Source organism: Melospiza georgiana, chromosome 28 (assembly GCF_028018845.1).
Source record: "Melospiza georgiana isolate bMelGeo1 chromosome 28, bMelGeo1.pri, whole genome shotgun sequence".
NCBI classification, from domain to species: Eukaryota; Metazoa; Chordata; class Aves; order Passeriformes; family Passerellidae; genus Melospiza; species Melospiza georgiana.
In genome coordinates, this window is record NC_080457.1 from 215,306 (window position 1) to 241,664 (window position 26,359).

General features: G+C 61.6%; 2 protein-coding genes and 1 long non-coding RNA gene across 11 annotated transcripts in view; 2 read left to right on the top strand and 1 right to left on the bottom strand.

The window, feature by feature from the left end:
• SRCIN1 (SRC kinase signaling inhibitor 1) overlaps positions 1-20,083 on the top strand; it is a 57,793-nt gene extending 37,710 nt beyond the window's left edge. For 5 of the 9 annotated variants that reach the window (XM_058041571.1, XM_058041573.1, XM_058041569.1 and 2 more), the window contains 16 exons: positions 4,251-4,443; positions 4,666-4,864; positions 5,171-5,264; positions 5,602-6,410; positions 6,958-7,050; positions 7,164-7,210; positions 7,893-8,071; positions 8,632-8,807; positions 9,178-9,308; positions 9,745-9,892; positions 10,847-11,141; positions 11,766-12,015; positions 12,138-12,292; positions 12,463-12,615; positions 17,001-17,138; positions 19,748-20,083. In XM_058041571.1, the coding sequence (XP_057897554.1) occupies positions 4,251-4,443; positions 4,666-4,864; positions 5,171-5,264; positions 5,602-6,410; positions 6,958-7,050; positions 7,164-7,210; positions 7,893-8,071; positions 8,632-8,807; positions 9,178-9,308; positions 9,745-9,892; positions 10,847-11,141; positions 11,766-12,015; positions 12,138-12,292; positions 12,463-12,615; positions 17,001-17,138; positions 19,748-20,083 (3,396 nt within the window). Of the gene's footprint in view, positions 1-4,250; positions 4,444-4,665; positions 4,865-5,170; positions 5,265-5,601; positions 6,411-6,957; positions 7,051-7,163; positions 7,211-7,892; positions 8,072-8,631; positions 8,808-9,177; positions 9,309-9,744; positions 9,893-10,846; positions 11,142-11,765; positions 12,016-12,137; positions 12,293-12,462; positions 12,616-13,316; positions 13,565-17,000; positions 17,139-18,916 lie in introns of those variants that run through there. The other 4 variants (XM_058041576.1, XM_058041574.1, XM_058041570.1 and 1 more) reach the window with 3 other exon arrangements.
• A 127-nt stretch (positions 20,084-20,210) lies between these two features.
• LOC131094106 (uncharacterized) lies at positions 20,211-23,201 on the top strand. The gene is made up of 2 exons (XR_009115649.1): positions 20,211-21,655; positions 21,694-23,201. It is a non-coding gene; the product is annotated as an uncharacterized LOC131094106 (long non-coding RNA).
• Positions 23,202-23,478: 277 nt separating this feature from the next.
• The window catches only part of ARHGAP23 (Rho GTPase activating protein 23), a 32,116-nt gene continuing 29,235 nt past the window's right edge, over positions 23,479-26,359 (bottom strand). The window contains exons 23-24 of the mRNA XM_058041577.1: positions 25,793-25,824; positions 23,479-25,678 (exon numbers count right to left, since the gene is read on the bottom strand). Of these exons, the coding sequence (XP_057897560.1) occupies positions 24,698-25,678; positions 25,793-25,824 (1,013 nt within the window). The 3' untranslated portion in view covers positions 23,479-24,697. The remainder of the gene's footprint in view (positions 25,679-25,792; positions 25,825-26,359) is intronic.

Genomic DNA, 26,359 nt, shown 5'->3' on the forward strand with positions numbered 1-26,359 from the left:
TGCCAGGGCCATGCCCGGCCGCGCTCCGGAGCACCCTCGGAGCCCATGGGGCGCGATCTGGGGGGCTCTGGGGGCTCCTGGAGGGCGCGGCCCCCACCCCGGAGCTGCCCAGCCCAGCCCGGGAGGCTCCTCCCGGTGACGGGAGGGGAGGGGAGGCTGAGCCCGGGGACAGGCGCCGCCGGTGGCACTGGGACAGCGAGGGTTTGTCCGTCCCAGGTGGGTTTTGGGGCTGGTCTCGGCGGCTTTGGGGTGCGAGGGGGTGCGGAGCTCGGGATGGGGTGGGAATTGCAGCTCTGAGTGTCCCGGGGGCGTCAGACGGGGACGGAGCCGCTTCTCCTCCTGCTGTCCCAGTCATGACCTGGAGGCCCCTCGGGTGTGGGATGCACGGAGGCGTCGGGCAGGACCCGTTTTCCCTCGGGAGGGCTCGGGCACAGCCCTGCGAGCCTGTGGGGCTGGGACAAACCCGGTGTCCCCTCCCCGAGGCCCCTGGCAGGGCCGCAGGGTGGAAATCTGCAGCTGTGGGGTCGTTCCGGGTGCTCTTGGGAGCAGCTGCTCCATCCCGGGGCAGGATTCCTTCCCCACGCATTTTTCCCTTGGTTTTTCGGTTTTTTTTCCCCCTCCTATCTGCTTTGAAGTGACCTGCGGGAGGTCCAGGGCTGCTCCTGTCACCTCTGTCCCCCTCCTGACCCCTCTCCCCCTCTCCATCCAAGCAGCTCCACCGCTTTTCCCCATCCCAAGGGGCGACCCCGCTCCTTTCACGGATTCCCAAAAATCCGCCGGGTCCTTTGATCCTTCCCTGATCCTCTCCGAGCATTCCGCCCTCCCAGCTGGGCCGGGGAATGTGGAGGATGAGGATGAGGGTGAGGCAGGAATGAGGAGCATCCTTATCTCCAGGCAGAGATAATGGAGCTGCTTCCGCAGGGATGATCGGGGCTTTTTAGGAGCTCAAAGAATCCCTTGATTGTGGCTTTTTTTAGCTCTGGGGAGACAAAAGATAAAAAAAAAAAAAAAAAAAAATCCGACATTAAAAAACTCCCTCCATTTCCCATCCCACCGTTTTTATATAAAACTCTCGGGGACGGGGGAGGGGATGGGGACATTCCTGGCCCTGCTGGAATTGGGGATTTTTCCCATTTCCTCCTCCAGAGGCTCTGGGGGTGACCCTGGCCCTGCTGGAATTGGGGATTTTTCCCATTTCCTCCTCCAGAGCGGTTTTTTGGGGTCGGTTTTCCCCGGGACCATCACCACGAGGGCACTGCCAGGGGTCCAAGCTTTGCTCCATCGGGATTCCCTCGGCTCGGGAGGCTCCCGGGGGGTTTCATCCGAGCAGGTTTAATCCCGGGGGGAAGTTCTGGGCATCCCCAGCTCGGTGCCCTTTGCCCAGCCCCCTCTGCCCCGAAATTCCTCATTTTTCCCGGCGCAGCCTCCCCGTGGCCTTGAGCCGCTTTTGTTGTGGCTGCGCTCCCTCGCTGCCGTTCCGAGCGCTCCCCGCTGGAATTCCCGCAGGGACCAGCCGGGAATTCCAGGATGCAGCTCCAGGATCGCCGCTCTGGGGCTGGCTCGGCAGGAAATGGGTCATTTCCCAGCTGGGGACCGGAGCAGGGGGGCGATGTCCCCTCCCTCCCTCCCTCCCTTCCCCGCCACCCGCCGGGTGGGCTCGGATCCCGCAGGGAATTTGGGGCTGCAGAAGCCCCTGGGGAGGGGTTTGGGTGTGGATAAAAGGGTCACATGTGGGGCAAGACAGAGAAATGGCGGGGAGAATAAGGTTTTTATGGCCACGCTGGGTGTTTTAGGGTGATCTTTGGGGTTTATCCTGAGCCTTTCCCAGCTCAGAGATGCCCCCTGCATGCCCTGGTGGGCCAGGGGTGGCAGGGGACATCCAGACTGGCACACCTGGCACCCTGAGGGAAGGGTCAGGACCTCCCAAAACATCTGGAATTCCACAGGGCTGGGCAAAGCTGCACCGAGGTGCCACCCTTGGGGTGACCATGGGCAGGTACCCCCCGGCCTGGGGGGTTCTGTTCCCATTGGTGAGGGTTCTGTGCCCATCTTGGGGGTTTCTGTGCCCATTTGGGACGGCCCCGTGCCCACAGGGGTGCCCTGAGTTTCGGGAAGGGGGGCAGGAGTGGCTCTGCCCCGGTGCCGGTGGCAGTTTTGGGGGTTGGGGACAGCACATTGTGCAGAGCATCAGGGCAGAACGGTCCCTTCCGGGCTAAAAACCCATTAACTCCCATCTCGCCTGCCTTGGTTGGGTTTTTTCTGTGGTTTGACTGATTCCATGAATTATCCACAGCGGGGAGGCTTCGGTGCCCGGGGGCAGCTGCAGGGCCGGGAGGGGACTGGGCTCACCTGGGACAGGGAAATGTTCCTGTCACCCCCGGGGGTGGGTGGATGGATGGATGGATGGATGGATGGATGGATGGATGGATGCAGGGATGGATGCAGGGATGGATGCAGGGATGGATGCAGGGATGGATGCAAGGATGGGTTTAGGTGAGATCCCAGAGAACGGGAAAAGGGCAGGGATGGGGGGTGTTGGGCTCACCTGGGACAGGGAAGGTGTCTCTGACACCCCCGGGGGTGGGGATGGGGGGCATTTGGGGTGGGGAGTGGAAAGGATGGATGCAGGGACGGATTTAGAGCAGGATGAGATCCCAGAGAACAGGAACAGGACAGGGGAAGGATCCGGGAAGGCAGAGCCAGGCAGAGCTGCAGCCCTGGCTCGCATCCCCACCAGGAGCTTCCCTAAGGATCCATCCCGGGCTGGGATCTGTGTCAGCACCACCCCAAACCCCGAGCAGGGTACCCAGAAACCACAACCTTGAGGGCGGGGAGCCCCAAAATCCCCCTTTTCCACCCCAAAATCCCCCTTTTCCACCCCAAAACCATCCCCGTGAGGGGTCAGAGCTGCGTCCCACGGCCCCGGGGATGGGAGCAAGGAATGTTTCCCTCCATCCCTGCATCCCTTCCTGGCTGTGAGGCTCTGCCAGGGCTCTTTGTGCTCCAACAACAACAACCCAGCCCAACAGTCAATTTTCCAGCAATTAACTACGGGCGAGAACATTTCAAGTCCTCCCAAACCCCGCCTCGTAGGATTAATTAAATCTTCCAATTAATGTCTCATTTAAATGGCGATGATGGCTGTTATCATTTCATATTGATTTCTTTCTTTTTTTTTTCTTTTTTTCCCCATCTTAAAATAGAGCCGTTGTCCCTTTCCAGTGCCGCCTTTTCCACACCCTGGGAGCTGTTTGTTCCCTCTGTTGGCTTTGCCAACCTTCAACAAGTGTCTGGAAAATCCAGGCTTGGGTTTTTGGGGTTGTTAACACACAGCAGTGCTGGGAATGGCCACAAATTTGGGGCTATTTGTGGACATTTGTGGGTATTTGTGGATATTTGGGATATTTCTGGATATTTGTAGATATTTGTGGATATTTGGAGATATTGGGGATATTTGGGATATTGGAAAATCCACATTTTCCATATCCTTGGTGGGAACTTTCTGGCAGCAGGCTCCTGTGAAATGGGGATCCTGGAAAATGAAATCCTCCTGGCTCCCAGAGCCATAAACCTTCCCAGTGCTTTGCTTCCACAAGGATCTGGGCATTTAGGATTCCCGGGAGTGGAGTAATGGATGTGTAACCTCCGGGAGCAGCCAAGGTTATTCCAGCACTCGGCTCTGACAGCCTCAGCTCCTTCCTGCAGAGTTAAATTCCAGGCTTTAATTCCAGGGTTAAATTCCAGGGGTTTGCCGGTGTGGGAGCCCAGAGGCACCGGGATGGAGCTGGGAAGGTTTATCCTGGAGCGGGGTGGGATTGGGAATGGGGTCTGTGCTGGGAGCAGGACGTGGAGCTGGGGTGGAACACGTCAGAGCCTGAGCTGGGGAGGGAATGTGGGATGGAGTATCCCTGGATGAGGATGGATCATCCTTGGATATGGGATGGAACATCTCTGGATGTGGATGGAGGATCCCTAGATTCGGGATGGAGCCCCCTGGGTTTGGGATGGAGCCCCCTGGATGCGGCCCAGCCCCACCCTCAGGCACAGGGAGGGATTTTTGGGGGTGTCCCAGGGGTTGCACTCGCCGACCTTCGTGTCTCCCTCCCATCCCAGGACATTCCATGTTCCCATCACCAGCTTCTCCATCCTGGCACCCCATTCCCGAGGAAAAGCAGGACCAGCGTCACCAGGGCTGCTGGGCCACCCATCCCTGTCCCCCCTGACCTGTCCCTGTCCCTGTCCCGTTGCAGACCAGGAGCTCCCGGCACTCCCAGGGCTCCCAGCCTGGCCTGGCCGACCAAGCCAAGCTCTCCTTCGCCTCGGCCGAGTCCCTGGAGACCATGTCGGAGGCGGAGCTGCCGCTGGCCTTCAACAGGATGAACCGGTTCCGGCAGAGCCTGCCCCTGTCCCGCTCGGCCAGCCAGACCAAGCTGCGCTCCCCAGGTACCCCTGGAGACCCCAAAACCTCCACGGTGGAGGGTGGGACTGGTGTCCATCTGCCCAAAATTCCAGACCAAGCTGCTCTTGGCCAGAAGTTCCCCATGTCATTTTTTTGGGTGCCCCAGAGCTCCCCCAACCCCTTTTTATTGGCTGGGAAGACCCTGTGAGCTCTGTGGAGAAGGAGCGCGGTCAGAGCTGACTCCGGCGTGCCCCCTGTGCTCCCAGGGGTGCTGTTCCTGCAGTTTGGGGACGAGACGAGGCGCGTGCACATCACGCACGAGATCAGCAGCATGGACACCCTGCACGCCCTCATCGTGCACATGTTCCCGCAGAAGCTCACCATGGGCATGCTCAAGTCCCCCAACACCGCCATCCTCATCAAGGACGAGTCCCGCAACGTCTTCTACGAGCTGGAGGATGTCCGGTGAGCAGGGAGGGATCAGATCCCACCCCGGGCTGGTTTCCTGTCCTTTAAATCCATCACAAACTGGGAAATCTGTGGGATTGTCCTGGTTTGAAAAGTCAGGTGTCCGCTAAGGAAGGCAGGAGTTTCCCTTAAAATGGAAAATGTCAACCCCCCTCTCAGGCAAACTGCCCACCTCTAAGAGATAATAGAACACACTCTTACCTTACAACCCAGGAGAGGGATGAAGGAAAAAGGGGGTGGTGGGCGCAGTGCTGGGGTTTTGAGGGGTCTGTCCAGGTGTTCAGGCTCTGCCTCTGCTTCCAGAGACATCCAGGACAGAAGCATCATTAAAATCTACCGGAAAGAGCCGCTCTACGCCTCGTTCCCAGCCTCACACATCACCAACGGCGACCTGAGGGTGAGAGGGGACACGGGGACAGCCCGGGGGGTGGCCAGGCCTGATGGAGTGGGAGCAGTAGGGAGAGAAAGCAGCAGAGATTGGGAATTGGGACCTGTGTGTGGTTGGGATCCATCCTGCCTGCTGCCAGCGCTGGGTGGGAGCTGACAGCGAGGTGGTAAATATGGTTTGTAGGGAATTAAATCATGGGGATAATTCATTAGGATAAATCATCAGGATAAATCAGCCCGCTGCTGGCTGGGAATCACAGAATCACAGAATCACCAGTCCTTGGTGGGGTGGAGGGCCCAGCAGGATGGGGCTCACTCTGTGCTGACCCCCACACCCCATTCCACAGCGGGACATGGTCTACACCTCCCGGGAATCCTCCCCCACCCGCCGGCTCAACAACATCTCCCCAGCCTCCCACCTGGCTTCGGGCTCCCCGCCGCCCGTGCTGCAGTCCTCGTCGCCGTCGCGCTCCCGCATGTCCTACAGCGGCGGCCGCCCGCCCTCGTACGCCGGCAGCCCCGTGCACCACGGCGAGCGCCTGTCCAGCCTGCCCCCCGCCCAGGGCGTGTCCCCCAGCCCCAGCGCCATCCTGGAGCGCCGCGACGTCAAACCCGACGAGGACCTGGCGGGCAAGAACGTGGTGCTGGTGAAGAACGAGGGGCTCTACGCGGACCCCTATGGGATGGTGCACGAGGGCCGGCTCAGCATCACCTCCACGCAGTCGCTGGCGGGCATGGGGGACCCCTTTGGCTACTCAGGGGGGCTCTACAAGCGGGGCTCGGTGCGGTCACTCAGCACCTACTCGGCGGCCGCGCTGCAGACGGAGCTGGAGGACAGTTTGTACAAGCCCAATGCGCCCATCTACAGCGACACGTACGGCCCCGGGCTGGGCTTCCGCATGCCGCCCTCGTCCCCGCAGAAGATGGTGGAGCCCGGGCAGAGCCCGCACAGCCCCTACTCGGGCCCGCCCAGCCGCTCCTCGCCCGTCCGTCAGTCCTTCCGCAAGGATTCCTGCTCCTCCGTCTTCATGGACAGCCCCGTGGGCAAAACGCGCAACCCCAGCTCGTCCGGGCCCCCCGAGCTGTTCCCTGGCCCTGCAGAGCGGCCGCTCTCGGGCTTCGGATCGCCCGGACCGGCCAAGGACACGGAGACCAGGTGAGAGAAGGTGTGGCGTGCTTGCACCTGGGGTGCTCCGGACTGTTCTGGATTTGTGATTGGACCTGGGATGCTCCAGGATGTGTTTGCACCCGGGGTGCTCCAGGTCTTCCTGGATTTGTGTTTGCACCTGGGATGTTCCAGGATCTCCTGGATTGGGGTATTGGCACCTGGGATGCTCCCAGTTTCTTTGGACTTGTGTTTGTACCTGGGATGTTTCAGGTTTTCCGTTGCCTTTGGATTTGGGATCCCCGGTGGGTTTGAGCTTTGCTACAGGGGGATTTTGTATCGACCAGAGGGGGAGGAGGAGTGGATAGGAAGGAGGAGGAGGAGCAGAGGAAGGTGCTGCCCTGTCCCCACTGCGGTGCCGGGATGGGGAATCGGGCAGCACAGACAGGGAATGAGGAGCGTGGCTGCAGCTGGTGACAGCCGTGTCCCCAGCTCCCGGGTGGCACGGACGGGCTGTGAGCAGGGCCAGGAGCAGCCGGGGGGTGGCCGTGGTGGCAGACACAGCCTGTGACCCATCTCCGTCCCTTTCCCGGCGCAGGGAGCGGATGGAGGCCATGGAGAAGCAGATCGCCAGCCTGACGGGGCTGGTGCAGAGCGCGCTGCTCCGCGGCTCCGAGGCCGAGACCCCCAGGTGAGGGCAGCTCTGGGACCCCGGGGCCAGGATGTCCCTCCTGGGGGGTTTGTCCCCCTCCCAGGGGACACCAAACCCACCCACACTCAGCCCCCTCCTCTCTTTGGTTTCAGTGAGAAGACAGAAGCCACCACCAACGGCGGGACCCCCCCATCAGCGTGTGAGTGACCCCCAGCCCTGCAGGACCCCCGTGGGTGTCCCAGAGTGGGCTCTGCAGCCCCTCATGTGCTGGTGATGCCTTTTTCAGGCTTACCTAAAACCAGAGTTAAGAGAATTAAAGTTAATCTATTTAATGAAGGGCCTCCAGGTACGTTAAGGGCAGACAAAGCCTCCCCAAGGGGCTACACCCAAAATGGAAGATGGTCACAAGTTTTTCAGACAATTATAAGTTTGGTCCACCTATGTATCAATTAATTGATATTAATTGATGTAATTTGGGTTAATCCTCCAATTACAGATTCGGGTAATGAAGCAATTTACTCCCAGTTTGGTTCCACCCTGCAATTCACTTTTTAAATATTTTTTGGGGGCTGAGGTAGTGAGGTGTCCTTGAGTTACAGGCCTGGAGAGGAATTGTTTTGTCTGAATAAAACAGGAGAGCAGCAGCTGACTGGAATTTCAGAATTATTCCCTAAAGCAGTACGGGATTTGAAAAATATAAAAGCTAAAATCCTATGGAATCACTGGCAACCAGTGGGTCCCCTCATTCTGCTCTGGGGTGGCCTCAGGGTGGGCTTAGCACGGATGGGGAAATTATGGAGACCACCAGAGATGAAGGATTGGGTGGGGAAAGAAAAGAACCGGGCACCAAAACCCCTCAGCAGCCTCTGCTTTCCCCCCAGCCACCAGCCGCAGTGGCATGGGCACCCCGGTGCCCGCGCCGCCGCCGCCCTCGGCCACCAGCACCCCGGCGGGGCAGCCCACGGCCATCACCCGCCTGCACATGCAGCTGCACCTGCACGACCTGCAGCAGAACGCCAGCGACCTCCGCAACCAGCTGCAGCAGCTCAAGAAGCTGCAGGTGGGCACCTGGGGAGGCGGGACCCCGGATCTGAGCCAGCTCTTACTGGGTTGGGACGGGAAAATCGCCTTTGTGCGCTGGGGTTGGTGTGGGGGAGCTCGGGGATCTGTCCTGGAGATGAGCTCGGGGAACCTCCCCAAAGCCAAGCTCAGGGATCCCTACCAAATCTGAGCTCAGGAATCCCCTCATATTCCAACCCTAGGGATCCTTCCTGAATCCAAGCCCAGGGATCCTTCCCAAACCCAAGCTCAGGGATCCTTCCCAAACCCAAGCTCAGGGATTCCTCTCCACTCCAACCTCAGGGATCCTTCCCGCATCCAGCTCCAGGGATCTTTTCCAAATTCAACCCCAGAGATCTTTTCCAAATCCAGTCCCAGGGATCCTTCCCCACTCCAACCCCAGGGATCCCTCCCCATGCCCAGCTCAGGGATCTTTCCCAGTTTCAGGCTCAGGGATCCCTCTCCTCGCCCATCTCAGGGCTGCTCCCTCATCAGGACCCGTTTCCCCCCCTGAGGGGTCTCTCTCAGCCTGACCCCTCCTCCTCCTGCTCCTCCCCGCAGCTGCAGAACCAGGAGACGGTGAAGTCGCTGCTGCGGCGGACGGAGACGGAGCTGAGCGTGCGGGTGACGGACACGATGCGCAAGCACGAGGACCCTCTGCAGCGCCAGCGCAGCTTGGTGGAGGAGGAGCGGCTGCGCTACCTCAACGAGGAGGAGCTCATCACCCAGCAGCTCAAGTGAGCCCGCATGGGAGAGACAGACAGGGGGCACAGAGCAGCTCTGCACTGCCCGGGGTCCCTATGCAACGACCGGGTCCCCAGATCAGGGGGTCCCCATGCAGTGACCATGTCCCTGAGTGAGGAGGGGTCCCCATGCAGTGACCACGTCCCTACAAGAGGAGGGGTCCCCAGGCAGTGACCATGTCCCCAGATGAGGGGGTCCCTATGCAGTAACCATGTCCCTACATGAGGATGGGTCCCCAGCCCAGCCTGAGGAGGGGTCCCCATCCCAGGGTTCCCCTCTCCCGCTGCCACCCTCGGGGCTCTCCACCCTCCTGACCCAGCAGGGACTCCCCCAGTGACCCCCTGCCCTCCCCTGTCCCCCCAGTGACCTGGAGAAGTCCGTGGAGAAGATCCAGAAGGATCTGGCGCACAACCACCGGCTGATCCCGGCGCAGGAGCTGGAGGAGAAGGCCGTGGTGCTCAAGCAGCTGGGGGAGACCCTGACGGACCTGAAGGGTGAGGAGGGGCTGGGGAGCAAACAGAACCTTCCGGAGTTTCCCTGCTCCATCCCTGGATTGGTGTTTGCACCTGGGATATTCCAGATTTTCCTTGGCCCGGAATTTGGGTGTTTGCGCCTGAGATTCTCCAGGATTTCCCAGATTTGTGTTTTCTCTTGGGATTCTCCAGGTTCTCCCTGCCCTGGATCTAGGGGTTTGTCCCTGCCAGGGTGGTCCCCTGCCCTCCCAGGTGCCCATCACTGCCACACCCTGTGCCACAGCTGCAGAGGGGACACCTCCACCCTAAAATCGGGCTGGACCCATCAATCCAGACTTTCCCTGGATCCATCCCACCCCACCTGGCAGGACACCCATGGCATGGGGTCCTGGCGGCCCTGGCAGTGCCAGCTGGGCAGGAGGAGGGTCAAAGGGGTGACAGCGGTGTCCCCCGGCAGCCCAGTTCCCCAGCCTGCAGAGCAAGATGCGGGTGGTGCTGCGGGTGGAGGTGGAGGCCGTCAAGTTCCTCAAGGAGGAGCCCAACCGCCTGGACGGGCTCCTCAAGCGCTGCAAGACCGTCACCGACACGCTGGCGCAGATCCGCAGGTGAGCCCCGAGGGCACAGCCACGCCCTCGGTGTCCCTTTGTCCCCACTGTGCCGCCTCTGTCCCCTTTGTGCCACCTCTGTCCCCTTTGTGCCACCTCTGTCCCCACTGTGCCACCTCTGTCCCCTTTGTGCCGCCTCCTCTCTGTGCATCCCAAACTCTCAGGGCGGGAGGGCATCCAAGGGGTGTGCACAAAATGATCATTTTTCTGCTGAAGGACACCAAAAGGAGGGCCCCAAAAATACCCTCAGTCCTTTCCAGGCCCCCCCTCTTTCCATAAAAGCCGCCTTTTTCTGCTAAGGCACGCCAAAAACACCCTCACGGTCCTCTCCAGGAGTGGATGGGAACCCTTTTTGGTAAAAGCCTCCTTTTTCTGCTAAAGCACCCCAAAAATACCCTCAGCCCTTTCCAGGTGTGTGTGGGACCCCCTCTTTTGATACAAACCTCATTTTTCCTTGGGAATAAAGCAGGATTTTACATCAGGACAGACACACAGCCCTTGGCATGAGCAGAAGCCTCTTTCCCGAGGAGCAGGGAGCTGTTCTGCGGTGGAAAAATCCTCAGCCAGAGAAAAATCCTCTCCCGGAGCCGCTGCGGGGTGGATTTCACCTGCCTGATCCCATTAGCATCCCATTAGGATCCCATTAGGATCCCATTAGGGACTGCTCTCTGCCTGGCCGCCCTCTGGGATGGCCCCGGGCTCTGCTCTAGCCCTGTTTGCCAGGGAAACGAGCCTGTAGGAACCCGCAGCGCCCTCATCCCGAATAAATCCTCGATCCCAAGGGCAGCTCCAGCCGGGTCTGGAGCAGGGGAATCGTTTGGAGGGATCCCCATTCCGGACAGGCCCCCCCGAACCAGCACCGAGCCCAGCCCAGAGCACGTCAGCCTTGAGGAAATGAGGATTTTGTGCCCTCCCCGTGCCCCCCGGCCCCTCAGTGCCTCCGCTCTGCCCTAGGCAAGTGGAGGAGGGCGCGTGGAGCTCGCCCAGCAGCCTGAGCCAGTCGCCCAAGAAGGTGGCCCCAGAGACGGATTTCAGCAAAGGGCTGGAGCTGGAGATGCCCACCAGCCCTCCCGTGAGCCTACACCACCTGACGGGCACCCCCGAGCCCCTGGGCTTCACCCCACAGCCCCAGAGCCACCCCGGCAAGAGCAATAACCCCTCACGGGCCCCGGAGATGGTGCCCGCCAAGACGCAGACGGGGCCCGAGACCCCCAGCAAGAAGAGCGCGGACAAAGCCGTGTCTGTGGAGGTGAGAGCCTGATCTGGGGGCTCAGCTCGGGGGGGCTCCTCAGGAGTGTCTGGGAAGGTGAAAATGGGAGTGGGAGCAGTGCCCACCCCGCTGCTCCTTGATGGATGGGCACTGGCAGCGCCTTTGCTGCAGAGGGGTTGGATGAGAGCTGGGGGTGCTCACCTGGAGAAAAGGAGACTCAGGGGTGCCCTCATCACCCTGCACAGCTCCTGAAAGGTGCCTGTGCTCAGGTGAGGCTGGGCTCTTTCTCCAGGAACTGACAGAACCAGAGGACACAGGCGCACCGAGGGAAATTTGGGTTGAATATTGGGAAAATGTTTTTTTACAGAAAGGTGATAAAGTTCTGGAATGTTCTGCCCAGGGAGGTGGTGGAGTCACCATCCCTGGGTGTGCTTAACAAAGCCTGGATGTGGCACTGGGTGCCAGGGTTGAGTTGAGGTGCTGGGGCTGGATGGGACTCGATAATCTTGGAGGTCTCTTCCAACCCGGTGATTGTGTGAAATTTGAGGACAGGGGTAAAAATCCGCCCCCCAGCTCCTCACAGCGGGTCTGGGGGAGTCACGGGGCTCTGGGGTCACGTCCTTCCCGCCAGGGACGGGGCTGGAGCAGGCTCTGTGTCCGCAGGCGGCCGAGCGGGACTGGGAGGAGAAGCGGGCGGCGCTCACCCAGTACAGCGCCAAGGACATCAACCGGCTCCTGGAGGAGACGCAGGCCGAGCTCATGAAGGCCATCCCCGACCTGGAATTCGCAGCCAAGCACAAACAAACCCCGGGCAGCGGCAGCGCCGCCTCCACGCCCGAGCACAAACCCTCCAAGCCACAGCACACCCCCAAATCGGGGGGCAAAGGGGACCCCAACGGCCGCCGGGGCTCAGGTACGGGGTGGGGAGGGATGGGGTCGCCTCCAGAGGCGAGGCTGGAGGTGCGCGGTGCTGTCCCCGAGGTGCGGGGGTTGGATGAGAGGGGCAGGGCCCCTCAGAGCCCCCTTTGTGCCCAGACGAGCTGACGGTGCCGCGGTACCGCACCGAGAAACCCTCCAAGTCGCCGCCGCCTCCCCCGCCCCGCCGGAGCTTCCCCTCGTCGCACGGGCTGACCACGACCCGCAGCGGAGAGGTCATTGTCACCAGCAAGAAGGAGCCCGGCTTCATGAAGGTGAGGGTGGTGGCTGGGCTGGGATGGGCAGTGCGGGTGTCCCCCGGTGTCCCTCCGTGTCCCCCGGTGCCTCTTGGTGTCCCCCGGTGCCCCCCGGTGCCTCTTGGTGCCTCCCGGTGCCTCCCGGTGCCCCCCGGTGCCCCCGGCCCTCACGGCGCTCCCCCCGGCAGAAGGCAGAGTCGGAGGAGCTGGAGACGCCGAAGCCGCAGGTGAAGCTGAGGCGGGCGGTGTCCGAGGTGGTCCGGCCCGCATCCACCCCGCCCATCATCGCCTCGGCCGTCAAGGACGACGACGACGAGGACCGGATCATCGCCGAGCTGGAGGTGAGCGCGGGAGGGGGGCGGGACCCCGGGACCCCGCCCGCAGGTGGCACCGCCCGCAGGTGACACCGCCCCGCCCTTCTGCTCGGGGGGGTGGTTCGGGGTGACATCTCCGGCACCGGAACCGTACCGGGGTCCCTGCTCTGCCCAGGGCCGCGAGGACAGAGCAGTGGCACTGCTGGGGACAGGTGTATCACACCTGGCTGCTGCACAGCTGGGTGCTGCACAGCTGGATGCTCCTTCTGCACTTCCCTCCCACCCTGAGATTTAAGCCAGACTCGCCTGGGTTTGAGCACGGCACAGGTGGCGCAGTGGGGAGGGGGTGGTATTTTCTTGGATGGTTTTTCCTTGGATGGTTTTCCTCCAGGAGGGAGGAGAACTGGGCATGGTGCAGGTGTGGGACAGGTGATGATGCTGCAGGCAGGGGAACCAGTGATGCTGCCAGACTGGACCAGTGACCCTCCTGGCCAGAGGACCAGTGACACTGCTGGCCAGGGCTCTGATGGCACAGCTGGCCAGGTGACAGGTGGCCCTGCCAGCAGCACAGGGGACAGGTGGCCCTGCCAGCAGCACAGGGGACAATGCTGCCTCTGTCCCTGCCAGCCGCCACCACCCCTCCTGCTGCGAGCCCCGCTCGGGCCGTGACCCCGCTGCAGACCCAGGTCGCCCCTCCCTCGCTCCAACGGCCGTGTTTGACTCCCCAGGTGTTTCAGCGGAGCTCAGCCTCCCCTTTCCTCCCCGTGCCCCGCTGTGAGCCCCTCGAGGCCGTGTCCCCGGGCCACTCCGAGCCGTGGGGAGCCGCGGTGGCAGCAGAAGGATGGAAGGTAACGGCTCCACGGGCTGCGCTCTCACCTTCCTCCTCTGCTTCCTCTCAGCTCACTTCTGCTGCTTTTCTCTGATTTAACCGACTAATCACCACCTTCTGTCCTCACCGCCTCGCTCCCGGCACTCACACGGCACCGGAGCCAGCACTAACCCACGGCCGCGGCTCGGGGAGGCTCCCGGGCCGCCCCGCACGGCACCGGGCACGGCACCGGGCACGGCACGGGCACCGCCCGCCGCTCTCACGGCACCGGGGGCGGGCGGTGCAGGGGAGACCCCGCCCCGAGCGCACGGAAAGGGAAGGGTTGGAGCAGAGCCCGGTGTTCGGGTTTTGGTTTGAAGCTTTTTGCTCCAATGGGATGTCAGGGTTGGACAGGGGGGAACTGAGCTTCCCCTCCATTCCCTGTCTGTGCTCTGGGTCCTGGTGGATGTGTGGGAATTGTACATCCTTTTCCAGCTCGTGCCCATGCTGTGGGTCCCACTGGGACATCAGGGCTAGAGAAGGGAGCCGAACATCCCCTTCCATTCCCTGTCCATGCTCTGGGTCCCTGTGGGGTGTCAGGGCTGGGCAGGAGGGAACTGAACATCCCTTTCCAGCCCCTGTCCATGCTGTGGATCCCTGTGTGAAGTCAGGGCTGGAGGAGGGAGCTGAGCAATCCCCTCCAGCCCCTGACCATGCCGTGAATCCCGCTGGGATATATGGGACGGGCCGGAGGGAGCTGAGCCTCCCTTCCTTCACAAACTCCCACCTGGAGCTCTGCCATGCCCAGAGGTGCCAGCGTGGGGGGACCCCAATAATTTGTGGCGCCCCGTGGTGCCTCCCCAGGCAAACCCCGCTGCCTCCTGGCCCCTAACCTGTCTGAATTCTCTACCTAGGAGCCGCTGGCGCCGGCAGCCCCGGCCAGCCGGGCGTTCTCCCTGCCCCAGATCGTGCTCACCGAGTGGGTGTCGGAGCCGCCGAGCCCCGAAGCCGAGCCGGAGCTGTGGGTGGCACCGGGCAGCGCAGCACCGGCAGGGCAGCTGCCACCCGAGGGGACCAGGAGAGGCCCCGTGGCGGCTCCTGGCAGCTCCCCAAAGTCCCCGCTGGCACAGGAGCCCCCTCCAGCCCCGCAGCCCCCCGGCAGCGCATCCCGGGCGTTTCCCTTGGCAGCCCCGCCTTTCCCGAGGGATAAAATGGGGGAACAAAGAGGGGACGCGGCTCTGGACGCTGCCGGCAGGCCAGGAGGCGGTGACAAGGCTTGTCCCCAAAATCCCGAGGCCGTGCAGCCTCCTCGGAGCCGCGGGGAAGGTTCTGGAGCTGCGGAGACCGCACTCCCCTCCGTGGGTGCCGGGATCATTCCCCAAATTCCCGCTGGCCATGGGGACTCCCAAAGAGGAGCCAGGCTCGCTCCTGGACACTCACCTGGGGCGCCCAAAGCCGCGTGGAGGGAGCAGAGCCCTCCGGGCCATCCAGGGGCACATCCCGGGGTGCCCGCGGGCAGGGACCCCGCCCCGAGGGCAGCGGGACCTTCCCGGGCGGAGCAGCCGCCCCCGGAGCGGAGCCTGGCCCGGTACAGCCCCGCCGCGGCACCGCCGGGATGGGACGGAGGGGCTGCGGCCCCCGGGGGCGGCCCCGGAGCGGCGGGGAAAGCGTTAGAGGGGCTCTGCAGAGGCCACCTGAACCCCGCGGGCCCGGGCAAAAAGGAGATTTACAAGGACACCTACCAGAGACTGGACAGCCTGGAGGAAACCATCCGCGAGCTGGAGATGACCATCAGCGAGATCAGCAGCCACCCCGCCGTGGAATTCGCGTTCCCCAGGGACGCGCCGGGACCCGAGGAGGCCGGGAGGAGCCTGGGGGACCTCGGGCACAGAGGCTGCGACGGTGACACCGCACTGGACCTCAGCCAGGCCAAGGACGGCGCTGCCGAGAGTCCCTTTGCGAGCAGGACCAAGCCAGCGCTGCTCCCCAAGCCGCAGCTGCCCCCCAGCACGCCCCAGGTTCATTTTCTCTTCTCCCCCGTGCCCTGCTCTGCCCTGGATTCACTCTGATGTCTCTTCCTCTGCCTGCTCCCTCTCTGTGACTCCACCTCCAGGCAGAGCCGAGCTGGAGAACGAATCTTCCTCTTCTCCCTGACTCTTGGAGGGGTTTGGGAAGGGCAGGAGTGAGCCAGGCAGGAGCTGGAAGGGACACAGTGCCGGGTGGTGCTGGCTGATCCCGTACTGGAATTAGACCCTGGATGAAGGGGATTCTTCTGCCCTGGCAGGATTTTGGATCACCAGGTCCAGGATGGGCATCCCACGGGATCCATGAGAATCCCACGGGGTCCACGAGCATCCCACGGGGTCCACGAGCATCCCACGGGTCCAAGAGCATCCCATGAGGTCCAAGAGCATCCCACGGGATCCAAGAGCATCCCATGGGATCCAAGAGCATCCCACAGAGTCAGCCAGGGCTGGTGCCGAAGCACTGCTCTCAGTTTCACCATTTTCCATAAAATCCCTCTCCTAACGAGCGTCAGCCGGAGCCTGGCAGATGTTTCTCCTAATTAAAGCACAGCACGAGCTCCCTGAAGCCATCCCAAATTGCTTTCTGCTGGAATCCAGCTGAATATCTGAGAAAAACAGGGAGGGGAAAAATGCCCTGAGCTCCGCTGCGACGACAACCTGCTCCTTTATTAACAGCCAGCGCTGGGGAATAAATCTCCTTTTCCATTTGGAGCCGTTCGCTCCCTCCTCGGGGGCTCTCGCTGGGTGAACGGGGCTTTAGCTGCAACTTTTCCCAGTTTTTTTCCCGGGAAACAGGAAGCGGAGCTGCGGGATGGATTTACGGCTGCGGCTGGGGCAAAGCCAGGCTCAGGGTTAGGCTGAGATGGGAGAGGCTGTGATGGGTCATTCCTAAAGCAGGGCAGGGCAGGGCTGGGCTGGTGTCACATTCAGGGAAGATTCCCAGCGCTGGAATGCCGGGGGTGGTGTGGCACAGGCGCTTGTGGGGCTCTCCAGGGCTGGCATTTGGACTCTGGTCCTCGAGGGTCCCTTCCAGCTGGGGATATTCCGTCCTTTGGTCATTTCCTCGTGCTGGGGCTGCGGGAATCCCCCGTGTCCCCCCCGGGAGGATCCCAGGGCTTCACCTGAGCCAGGGATTCCCCAGCCTGGGCTGGAGCAGGACAGGCAGGAGGGGACCTTGGCACGGGAGGGGACACAGGGTGTGTGTGGCACTGCCGTCTGTGTATCCTCACCTGTGCACAGCGAATAAACTCCTCTGTACTCCCACTGCCGCCGCTCCCACCTGGAATCTGCTTCTGCCTGCCGCCGCCTCTTTCCCTCTCTCTCGGCCCCGCGGGCTGTCCCGTCCCGCCCTCGGTGTCCCGGTGTTTGCCGTGTGTCCCTAAACTCCCTCTCGGGTGCCTCCCGGTAAGTCCCGGCGGGGTTCGGAGCTCGGGGCGAGCCGGTGACCCGGTCCCGGCCCGGCCTTGTCCCTTCGGGCAGCGCTGGCAGGGGTGGCGCAGCTCCGGGCACCCAGCGGTGCCGGCCAGGGCTCCACCGGCCCATTTTAACCCTTTCCCCCGGATTTTGTGTCCCGGCAGAGCGGCGGCGTCTCCATCCCGGCCATGAAGGTGGTGAATCCGGCGTCGCGGCTGAAGCAGGGCCAGCAGGGCAGCCCCGACAAGGGCAAGCACATCAAGCAGCGCATGGAGTACATGCGGATCCAGGGCCAGCAGCAGGTACTCCACCCCTAGAGCCGCCCCGGGGCTGCCCGCAGCCCTGGCACCACCCAGGGCACGGCCCGAGCCGGGCACACCCGAGCCGGGCACACCCGAGCTGGACATGGTCCGAGCCGGGCACACCCGAGCCGGGGATGAGTTCTGGGACTGCGTCCTCCCTTCCTTGGTGCCTTCTTGGCTTCGGCTGAGCCCGGCGGGGTTGGGGACAGAGGGACGCGGTGGTGGCGGCACGGGAGGGGCTCTTGTCACGCTCTGTGCCCGCCCTGGGGCTGGGGACAGGGACACGAGAGAGTCACGAACTCATCCTCACTGTGGGATGAGGCTGAAGGGTTTGTCCCCAGTGCTGGGTGTCACCCTGAGGGGGTGGCTGAGCCCTGGCGTTGTCCCCTCTCCCCGGGGGACAGTGCCACCTCCCTGATGAGCATGGCAGAGCCACGTGGGGATGGGGATTCCCTGCCTGGGGAGGTTTTGGGGAGCCGGGACCCCCCCGTGCCCCCACAGAAGCAGCTTGGGGTGTCCCAGGTGGGGCGGTGGCGCTGTGGGGACAGGGCAAGTGGGCCACAGCAGCTGGAAGAGAAACGTTTTGGGGTGCCATGGAGCATCCCCAGCAGCCAGCAGCCAGCACTGACCCCTCCCCACCCACCCGGGGGCAGCTCCGGGGCTCCCCCCTCTGTCCCTGCTGTCACCCCAGTGCTGGCCGTGCATTCCCAGCTGGCCCGGCGATCACGGCCGCTTGGGTGGCATCCCTCTGTCCCTGCCTGCCGGCCTGTCCCCCCTCCCAGCGCCCCTTCACCCCTGCTGGGCAGCAGCACCACGGGCGGGCTCACCCGGAGCCCAGCTCTGCCCCTGCTCTGTGTCTTGGCCCCTTTTCCACCCCCAAACCGTGCAATAAACCCAATTCTGCTCATCCTCGTGCATCCGTCAGCCCCGCCGGACAATCCAGAGGATTTCCCAGCTCCTCACATCAGGGTTTGGGGGGAAAAATGTGGAATGAGCAAAACGGGCACCTGTTGGCAAACAGGGTGAAACCCCCCTCGGCTGCTCCATTCCCAGTAGAAAAACCTCCCCATGGAGGTTTTCTGAGGTTTTTGGAGGGTTTTTGGGGTCTTTTTGAGGTCCTCAAGCTCGGGGTGTCCCTGAGTGTCCCCTCTAGCGTGTGGGGTTGTCCCACCCCATGGAATCAGGGAGGGGCAGGGATTCCCTCTGGATTCCCCCTGCACTGGACACCGGACAAACCCGAGGGGCCGGGGAGCATCTCCCCACCCCATGAGGCCACCAGGTCCCCTCCCCTGGAGGCCACCCAGCAGCACAGCCCCGCCCGTTCGGTGTCACCACCTTGGTGACGCCTCTGTCCCACGTGGCCCTCGCTGGGGCGGCCTCAACAGGACTTTCTGTGTCACTGCTGTCCCTGCGCAGGATTTGGGGGTGTCCCCCCACAGCCCAGCCCCTCACTGGGGGTGAGGTGGGGCTGGAGGATCCCAAATCCCTCTCCCCATCCCTGGGGGTTCTCGGTGTCACTCCCGAGCCGGGTCGGGCCGTGCCCGTGCCCCCCTGGCACGGCGGGGACAGGGACAGGGGCAGAGGCAGGGACAGGGTGGGCACGGCCGCCCTCGGGCGCTGCCCCGGGGGCTGTGCCCGCTCTAACGCTGCCCTTCTTGTCCCCCCTGTGCCTCCCCCGTGTCCCCTGTGCCCCCCCGGCTGTGTGTGCCTGTGTGTCCGCGTGCCCGTCTGTCCGTCCGTCCGTCCTTTCCCCTCGGGGCCGTCCCCTGCCCGTGCAGTGACACGTGGGACCCGCTCTTGTCGTGCTCTTTGTGGTGGCCCTTTTCCAGCTGCTTGACCTCAGGCCTGACTCAGTGCTGCTTCTGAACCAACTCCCTTCGCTTCTCGGTTGTTTTTGGGTTTTTCCTGTCTTTGTTTTTGTTGGTTTTTCCCCTCTTTTTTATTCCTTTTTTTTGTCTTCTTCTTTTTTTTTTAAGCTTTTTCGTTATTTTTCTTCGAACTTTCCACGCCTTTCTCCTCGTCCTCGTCCTCCTTGAATCTTGCTTTTCTTTCCAGGCCACTAGACCATCTAAAGAGGCCAGTGAGACCTCCCCCACGGTCTCAGAAAAACCCGCAGCTGGCAGAACATCCATCCCCGTATTGACTTCCTTTGGGGCCAGGAACTCCTCCATCTCATTCTGAGCGCCCCTGCCAGCTCCGCCCGGCCGCTCTCCTGCTCCGGGGGGCTCCTCCTCTCTTCCTCGGGCTCCTCTTCCTCCCTGGGACTTGGCTTCTCCCTGAGGCGCTCTGGAGGGAATCCGCCACCTGTGTCCCCTCCTCTTTCTGTTTGATCCATGTTCTTGTCGCCTCCGCTCCGCCAAACGAACTTTTGTTGTCTCGCCTGTGCCGCGCCTCGGCCCGACCTCTGTGTCCCCTCCCGCTCCGCCATGGCCAACCAGCCACTTTCTGTTTCTCTCTCTCTCTTTTTTTGGTTTTCCCTCCTTTTCTCCTTTTTTCCCCTCCCCTTTGGATCGCTGTTGGTTTGGTCCCCCCCTCTCTTTTCCCCCCTTTCCCGTCCCCTCCTTTTTTGGTTTTTTTTTTGTTTTTGTTTTTTTTTCTGTTTATTTAAGAGCTCTCAGAGCTTCCCCCCACCAGCGTCCAGCCAGGAGCAGCTTCCAGCTCCCACCGGGCGGAAAACCGGGAAGCAGCGGCGGCCGAGGACACCCCCGGAGCGAGCCCCGGAGCGGCCCCCGAGCGCGCCGGGAGCGGCGGCCGTGTCCCCGCAGGAGGAGAGCGCAGCTCCGGCCAGGGCTCGCCGGTGGGTGCCCGGCGGGGCCGAGGGCTCGGGGACACCGCGGGGCTCGGGGACATCGCGCGCCGCTGTCACCGCCGCCGCCGCCGCGTCCCCTCGAGGGGGGCCGGGGGGTCCCCGGGAGTGCCGGAGGGGCCGCAGGGCGCGGGTGTGAACTGGGGAGGGGTCCGGGATCCAGCGGGGCGCGGTGATGCCGGGGTGGGGGGCACCCGGCCGCGGCTCCGTCCCCTGCCGGTGGGGACGGGCGGGCGGGACGGGGGCCTGGAGCCCCGGGGGAGCAGCCCCGGCCCGGCCCGGCCTGGGGGGGAGCGGGCGGGGGGCCCGTGGGCACCTCCCTGCAGCAGGGCTGGGCCAGGTATGCCCAGGTGGGCCTCAGGTGTGCCACAGGTGGGCCCAGGTAGGCCCCAGGTACACCCCAGGTGTGCCCAGGTGGGCTCCAGGTGTGCCGAGGTACACCCCAGGTGTGCTCAGGTACACTCCAGGTATGCCCCAGGTGCGCCCTAGCTGTATCCACCTGTGCCCAGGTGGGCTCCAGGTGCAGCCAGCTGTGGCCAGATGTGCTCCAGGTGGGCCCATGTGGGCCCAGGTGTACTCCAGGTGGGCCCAGGTGCTCCACAGGTTGTGCCAGGTGCACTGGGTGGTGCCGAGGTCCTCCCAGGTGCTCCCAGGTGTGCCCCAGGCGCACCCAGGTGTGCCCAGGTGTGTGTGTGCGTGTGCTCTGTGTGTGCAGCACAAGATCCAATCACTCCTTCCGTTCTCTGTTTCGTCCTTGGGTTGATTATTTTCGGGTTTTTTTAAATTTCAATTCCTTTTTTCTTCCTTTTCCCCCTCCTCTGGTTTTTTGTTTTGTTTTGTTTTTTTAATTTTTTTTTTGTATCTCGATCATTTTTGTACAGAAGAAATGAGAGCCTTTTTTTGAATAACAAAGAGAAAACACACACAAAAAAGAACAAAAAACCAAAAAAAAAAAGACCAAAAAAAGAAAGGAAAAAAAATGAAAAAAAAAAATCATGATGCAATTTCTTTGGATTGCAAAAAAAGCAACTCTTTACATTTAAGTGAAGTGTCTTAACATTTTATATTGTTTTAAAAAATATATTTACATATTATATATATATAATATACGTAATATAAATCTATATATAAATATTTAAAGAGGGGAAAAAAACCTAAAAAAAAAAAACTTAAAAAAAAAGGAAAAAGAAGAGAAATAAATAAATCACGTCCGGTATTATTTAGGGGGTGGATTTAAAATCCCTGCTTAGGTTTAGAGCTCCTCGTGGTTCCCAGAGCGGCTTCATCGCCCTCGCGCTGAGTCCCCGCCCTCTCTCCTTGTCCCCAGGTGTCCCCAGGTGTCCCCTGGTGGCCCTTGGGGACCCCCGCCCACCCCCAGTGCCAGCAGCAATAGCAGTCACTGACGCGTTTGGAATTAATTTTGTTTTTAATTAATTTCTGTTCTCGGTACCAAAGTGAATTCTCTGTAGCAAAGCCGCAGCTCCCGGGGCCGGGCCGGTGGTGGCACCTGGCGCTGTCCCCTCCCCTGCCCTGCGGTGCCACCTCCCGTCACCTTGTGTCACCCCAGGGAGGGCACGGTGACAGATCCTGAGCTCTGCTGGCTGGAGGTGACAGTGCCATCCCCTTGGGGAAACCAAAATGGGGGGGGGAGGGTGACAATGCCACCCCTGTGGGGACACCCAGATGGAGGTGACAATGCCATCCTCTGCGGGTGACAATGTCACCCCTTTTTGGGACACCCACGTGGAGGTGACAATGCCACTCCCTTGGGGACACCAAAATGGAGAGGTGGGCAGTGCCACCCCCTTGGGGACGCCTAGATGGGAGATGACAATGCCATCCTCTATGGGTGACAATGCCACCCCTGTGGGGACACCAAAATGGAGGGCTGACAATGACTCACATATGGAGAGGTGGCAGTGCCATCCCCTTGGGGACACCCAGATGGCAGGTGACAATGCCATCCTCCTTTATGACACCCTCAAAAATGTCATTGGGGGGGACAATTGCCACCCTTGTGGTGACACGCGCAGAAATGACATGAGGCGGTGACAAGTGTCGCCCCCTTGTGGACACTCTCAAAAATGTCATGGGGGGTGACAAGTGCCACCTCCATTGGGGCGCAGACATGAGGAGGTGACAATTGCCACCCTCCACGGGCACACCCCCAAAAATGACACTGGAGGGGGCTGTCCTCAGTGTCCCCACCTTGGTGTCCCCACCTTGGTGTCCCCAAGCTATCACCGATTTTGGAGAGCGTTGTCCCTTTTCCCACCTGCACTTTGTCCCCAAGCCATGCCTCCCAGCTCGGTGTCACTGGCTCAGAGCAGGGAGGTGACAGTGACAAAGCAAGGGGTGACAGCGCCAGGTGAGGGGGTGGCAGGTCCCAAGCTGTCCCCAAACCCCCCCCAGTGTCCCCTTTTCCCGGCTGGTGTCCCCGTGAGCGTGATGTCCCCGCGTGCGTGTGCGTCCGTCCCCTTCATGGCATCGTGCAAATCCCTCGCTGAAGCAAGAAGACAACAATAACAAAAAAAAATCAAAATTAACAACAAAACAACTCAATTCTGGTTCAGACCAGGAAAAGCGTATTTTAAAAATTATTAAAAAAAAGAGGAAAATGTGTAAAAATGACAAAAAAAGCCCAAACCCAAGCGCTGCCTGCATCGTGCATGTGTCGGAGGCGCCCGCTGCATGCGCTCCCCGCTTTACTCGTCTGGATGTTGTTTCAAAACAAACAAAAAAAAAAGGCTACAACTCTGAAAAGGACAAAAAAAAAAAAAGGACAAACTGAGAAGAAAAAGTAAAAAAACGCCAAAAAAAAAAAAAAAGGAAAAACAAGGAATTTCTGGTTCTCCTTAGAGGCTGTTTTGGGGTTTCTACGCCGTTGTGTGTCTCTCTCTCTCTCTCTCTTCCGCATGAATTTTCTCGTGAACTGTTTTAAAAAGGAAATAAAAGGAACAAAAAGTACAAAAAATAGTAGAAAATGGAGGAAAAAAAAAGGAAAAAACCGAAGAAAAATGTAAAAAAAAAAAGCCTAGCACAGGGGAAAAGCAGGGGAGGGGAGGGAGGGGACCCCCCCACCCTGTGCCACCCCCCCGCTGTGTCCCCCGTGTCACCGTGGATGCCATGGGTAGTTGTGTGTGACCGTTGTAATTCCCGTGACAAAAGGGTTGCTTTTTATTATTTTCCTTTTTCCCTTTATAATTTTTCTTTTCTATCAGAGTGTCTGGCTTTAATAAAATTACCTTTTTTTTTTTTTTTTTGCCTCTTTTTCTGTCTTTTTCTGGCGATTCTCCCCCTCATTTTTACCCCCTCTCCTCAAATTTTGAGAAACAGAGAAATTTGATAAATTGAAAACTGAGAATTTTGATGGGGATGGGGTATCCCCAATTCTGTTATTTCCTTCCCACAGGCTCAGAGGTAAATGAGATTTATCCTCTCATGGATAAACTCCGGAATAAAAATTCCCAGCACCTGGAATTTGAGGTTCCTGCCCACCAAAAAAATGGGAATTACCACCAACAAAACCTTGAATAACCAGTTTATTTCAAATATATAGACTGGAGGTGGAGGGGCCAAAGCAGGGGGGATTTTTTTGGGTTGGTTTGGGGTTTTTTTGCAGTTTTGCAGATCCCGACGGGGCCGGGAACGGGGGTGGGAAGGGGTTTGGGTGGGACATGCAGGAGGGTTTTAAAAAGTCACCACTGGTCCAGCACGTCCCCTGCCTGGGGCTGGCCTTTCCGCTGAGCAAAACTTCTTAAAAAATCCTTATAAATCCTTTGGGATATGTTACACGGGCAGGGCCGGTATTTACAGGGGGAAATGAACAACAAAACCCCAAAAAAATCAAAAAGAAAAGAAAAACCAACGACTTTACAGCAAATATTTGCATAACGTACGAGAACGACACGGAGAGACGGTGACAGGGTGTGACACCAGGCCGCCGAGGTGGTGGCACTTGTGTCCCCGCGTGGCCAGGCCGGGGGTCCCCAAACTCCCTTCCTAAAGTGCTTCTGGCCTGGGGGGCAGGAAGGGGACAGCGATGGGAGGGGACAGGGACAGGGACATCCCAGGACATGGGGGTAAAGGGTGGCAGTGTCCCCCCTGCTGCCTGGTGTCCCCCTCAGTGCCACCCCCTCCCCGGCTCCCTCCACTCAGCAGAGCCCCCCAGGTGAGGGTGACAGCGCTGAGGTCCCCAAGGGACCCCAGCACAGGGAGGGGGTCTCTGGGATGGGACCCCCAACGTCCTCAGGGCATGGAGAGTCCCCAGGGTCCCCAGGGCAGGGGTCTCTGACCCTGATGTCCCCAAGGACCCCCAGAGCAAGGGTCTGTGACATCGAGATCCCCAGGGTCCTCAGCAGGTTTCTGACAAGGTTCCCAGGTCCCTCAACACAGGAGTCTATGACACTGAGGTCTCCAGTGTCCCCAGTGTCCCCATCCCAGGCAGGTCCCGGCCGGAGCAGCCGCAGCAGCGCCCAGGGAAGTGCCCGCACTTCGCTCTGCCACAGCTGGGGACAGCAGTGCCACCTCTGGGGACAGTCCCCGTGAGCCCCACGCCCCTCCTGGCACTGCCTGGGGGCTGGGGCACCGTGCGGTGGCACTGCTGCTGGTCCCCAAAACAGGGGAATGAGGTGGCTTTGTCCCCCCATGGCGCGGGGTCACCGGGACCTGTTAAATAACACCAACGGCTCGTCCGGAGCACAATTAAATACGGGGACAAGGGACAGTCCTTAAATTAAACACTCCTGGGGGGTCACAGACACTGCGGGAAGCGCAGGGGCGCCGGGGGGCCGGGGCTGCCCGGGGGGCTCCTGGTGGCCGTGCCCGGGCCAGCAGTGCCAGGCGGGGCCGGAGCCGCGGGCCGGGCTTTGGTGGACTCCAGGCTGCTGAGCCCCGAGTCCTTGTCGCGACAGGGTCCCGGCGTCCCCTCGAGTCCCCGCGGCTCCTTCCACTCGTTGAAGTTGAGGTCCTTGAGGCCACCGGGCACCACCACCGTGTGCCGGCGCCAGCTGCTCTTCTTGCGGCGGGTCTCGGGGGAGTGCGCCCGGCGCAGCCGCACGCCCATGTCATCGGCCGAGCCCCGCAGGTGCTGCCGGAGCTGCGACGCCCGCCCGGGGGCCGCCCAGCCCTGCTCGTCACCGCCGGCCGCCACCGCGTCCCGCGGCCTGCCCAGCCTCCTGCGGGCCAGCGTGTCGCACTGGATCAGGCGGTGCGAGCTGAAGGACGGGCGGCCCGGGGGCGACTTGTCCTCGTCGCCCGTCCCCAGCCCGGCCTGGCCCGGCCGCGGCCGCGCTCCCTCGCGGCTCTCCGTGTCCGTCTCCATGTGGCTGAGCTCGCTGCGCTCGTCATCCGCCTCCTCCCCGCGGCTGCCGGCCACCGAGTGCACCTCGGAGCACAGGCTGCGGTCCATGGTGGACAGCGTGGAGTAGCCGGACACGATGGAGCGGGCGTCCGGGGCGGGCTCGGAGCCGCTGCCCGCGGGCTCGGCGGAGCATTCCCGCTCGGCCCCGGCCGGCTCGGTGCTGGTGCCGCGGGGCGCTTTGCCCGGTGTCACCGCGGGGCCCTCCTGCTCCTGCTGCCGGCCCGGGCTGTCCCTGCGCTCCGCGTCGTCGTCGGTGCTGCTCCCAACGCCTTCGGCCTCTCTCCTCTTCTTCCTCTTGCGGGCGGCGGCCGAGACGAAGGGGATGGCGAGGAGCTCCCGGTGCGGCGGCGCTTTGCGCGACGGCCACGTGCCCTGGGAGTGCGGGGACAGCGGGGTCAGGGGTGGTGGCGACACAGACAGGGACGGGCTGAGTGTCCCCCTCCCCGCGTGCCCACCCTGCCAGCCCCAGCCCAGGATCCCGCTCACCTTCGGTTTGGCGGAGCCGCTGCGGGTGGAGCCTGGAAAGCAGAGGGGAGAGGGGGGTTAGAGGGGTCCCGGCGGGGGGAATGTGCTGGGGAGGGGTCTGGGGTCTCTTTGGGGACGCTGCTCCATGCCCTCAAACCAGGACAGGGACATGCTGGGGCTGTCACACCGGCTGGATGTGCCACGAGGGGCTCCGGTGGTCACGGGGGGTCCCTGGCATTGCTCACCTCACCCAGGGTGAGGAGTGGGGACAAGGGGGACACACGCAGGCACACACAGCCAGGACACATAGCCGGGACCCCCATAGTGGCACCCCAACCCTCCCACGGCCATGGGGCACAGAGGGGACGGGGACAGGGTGCTGCCACCACCGCGTCACCGCGACAGAGGGCAGGGAGGTGGCTCCGTGCCACAGCCAGCCTCAGAGAGGGGCTGCCACAGGCCGGGGGGTTATGGGGTAAGGAGGGGACACAGAGGAGACACAGAGGGGACACAAAGAGGACGGGCAGCCCTGGCCCTGCTGCCGCCGTGTGAAGGACAAGGACAGGACACAGACCCCTCTCCCGCCCC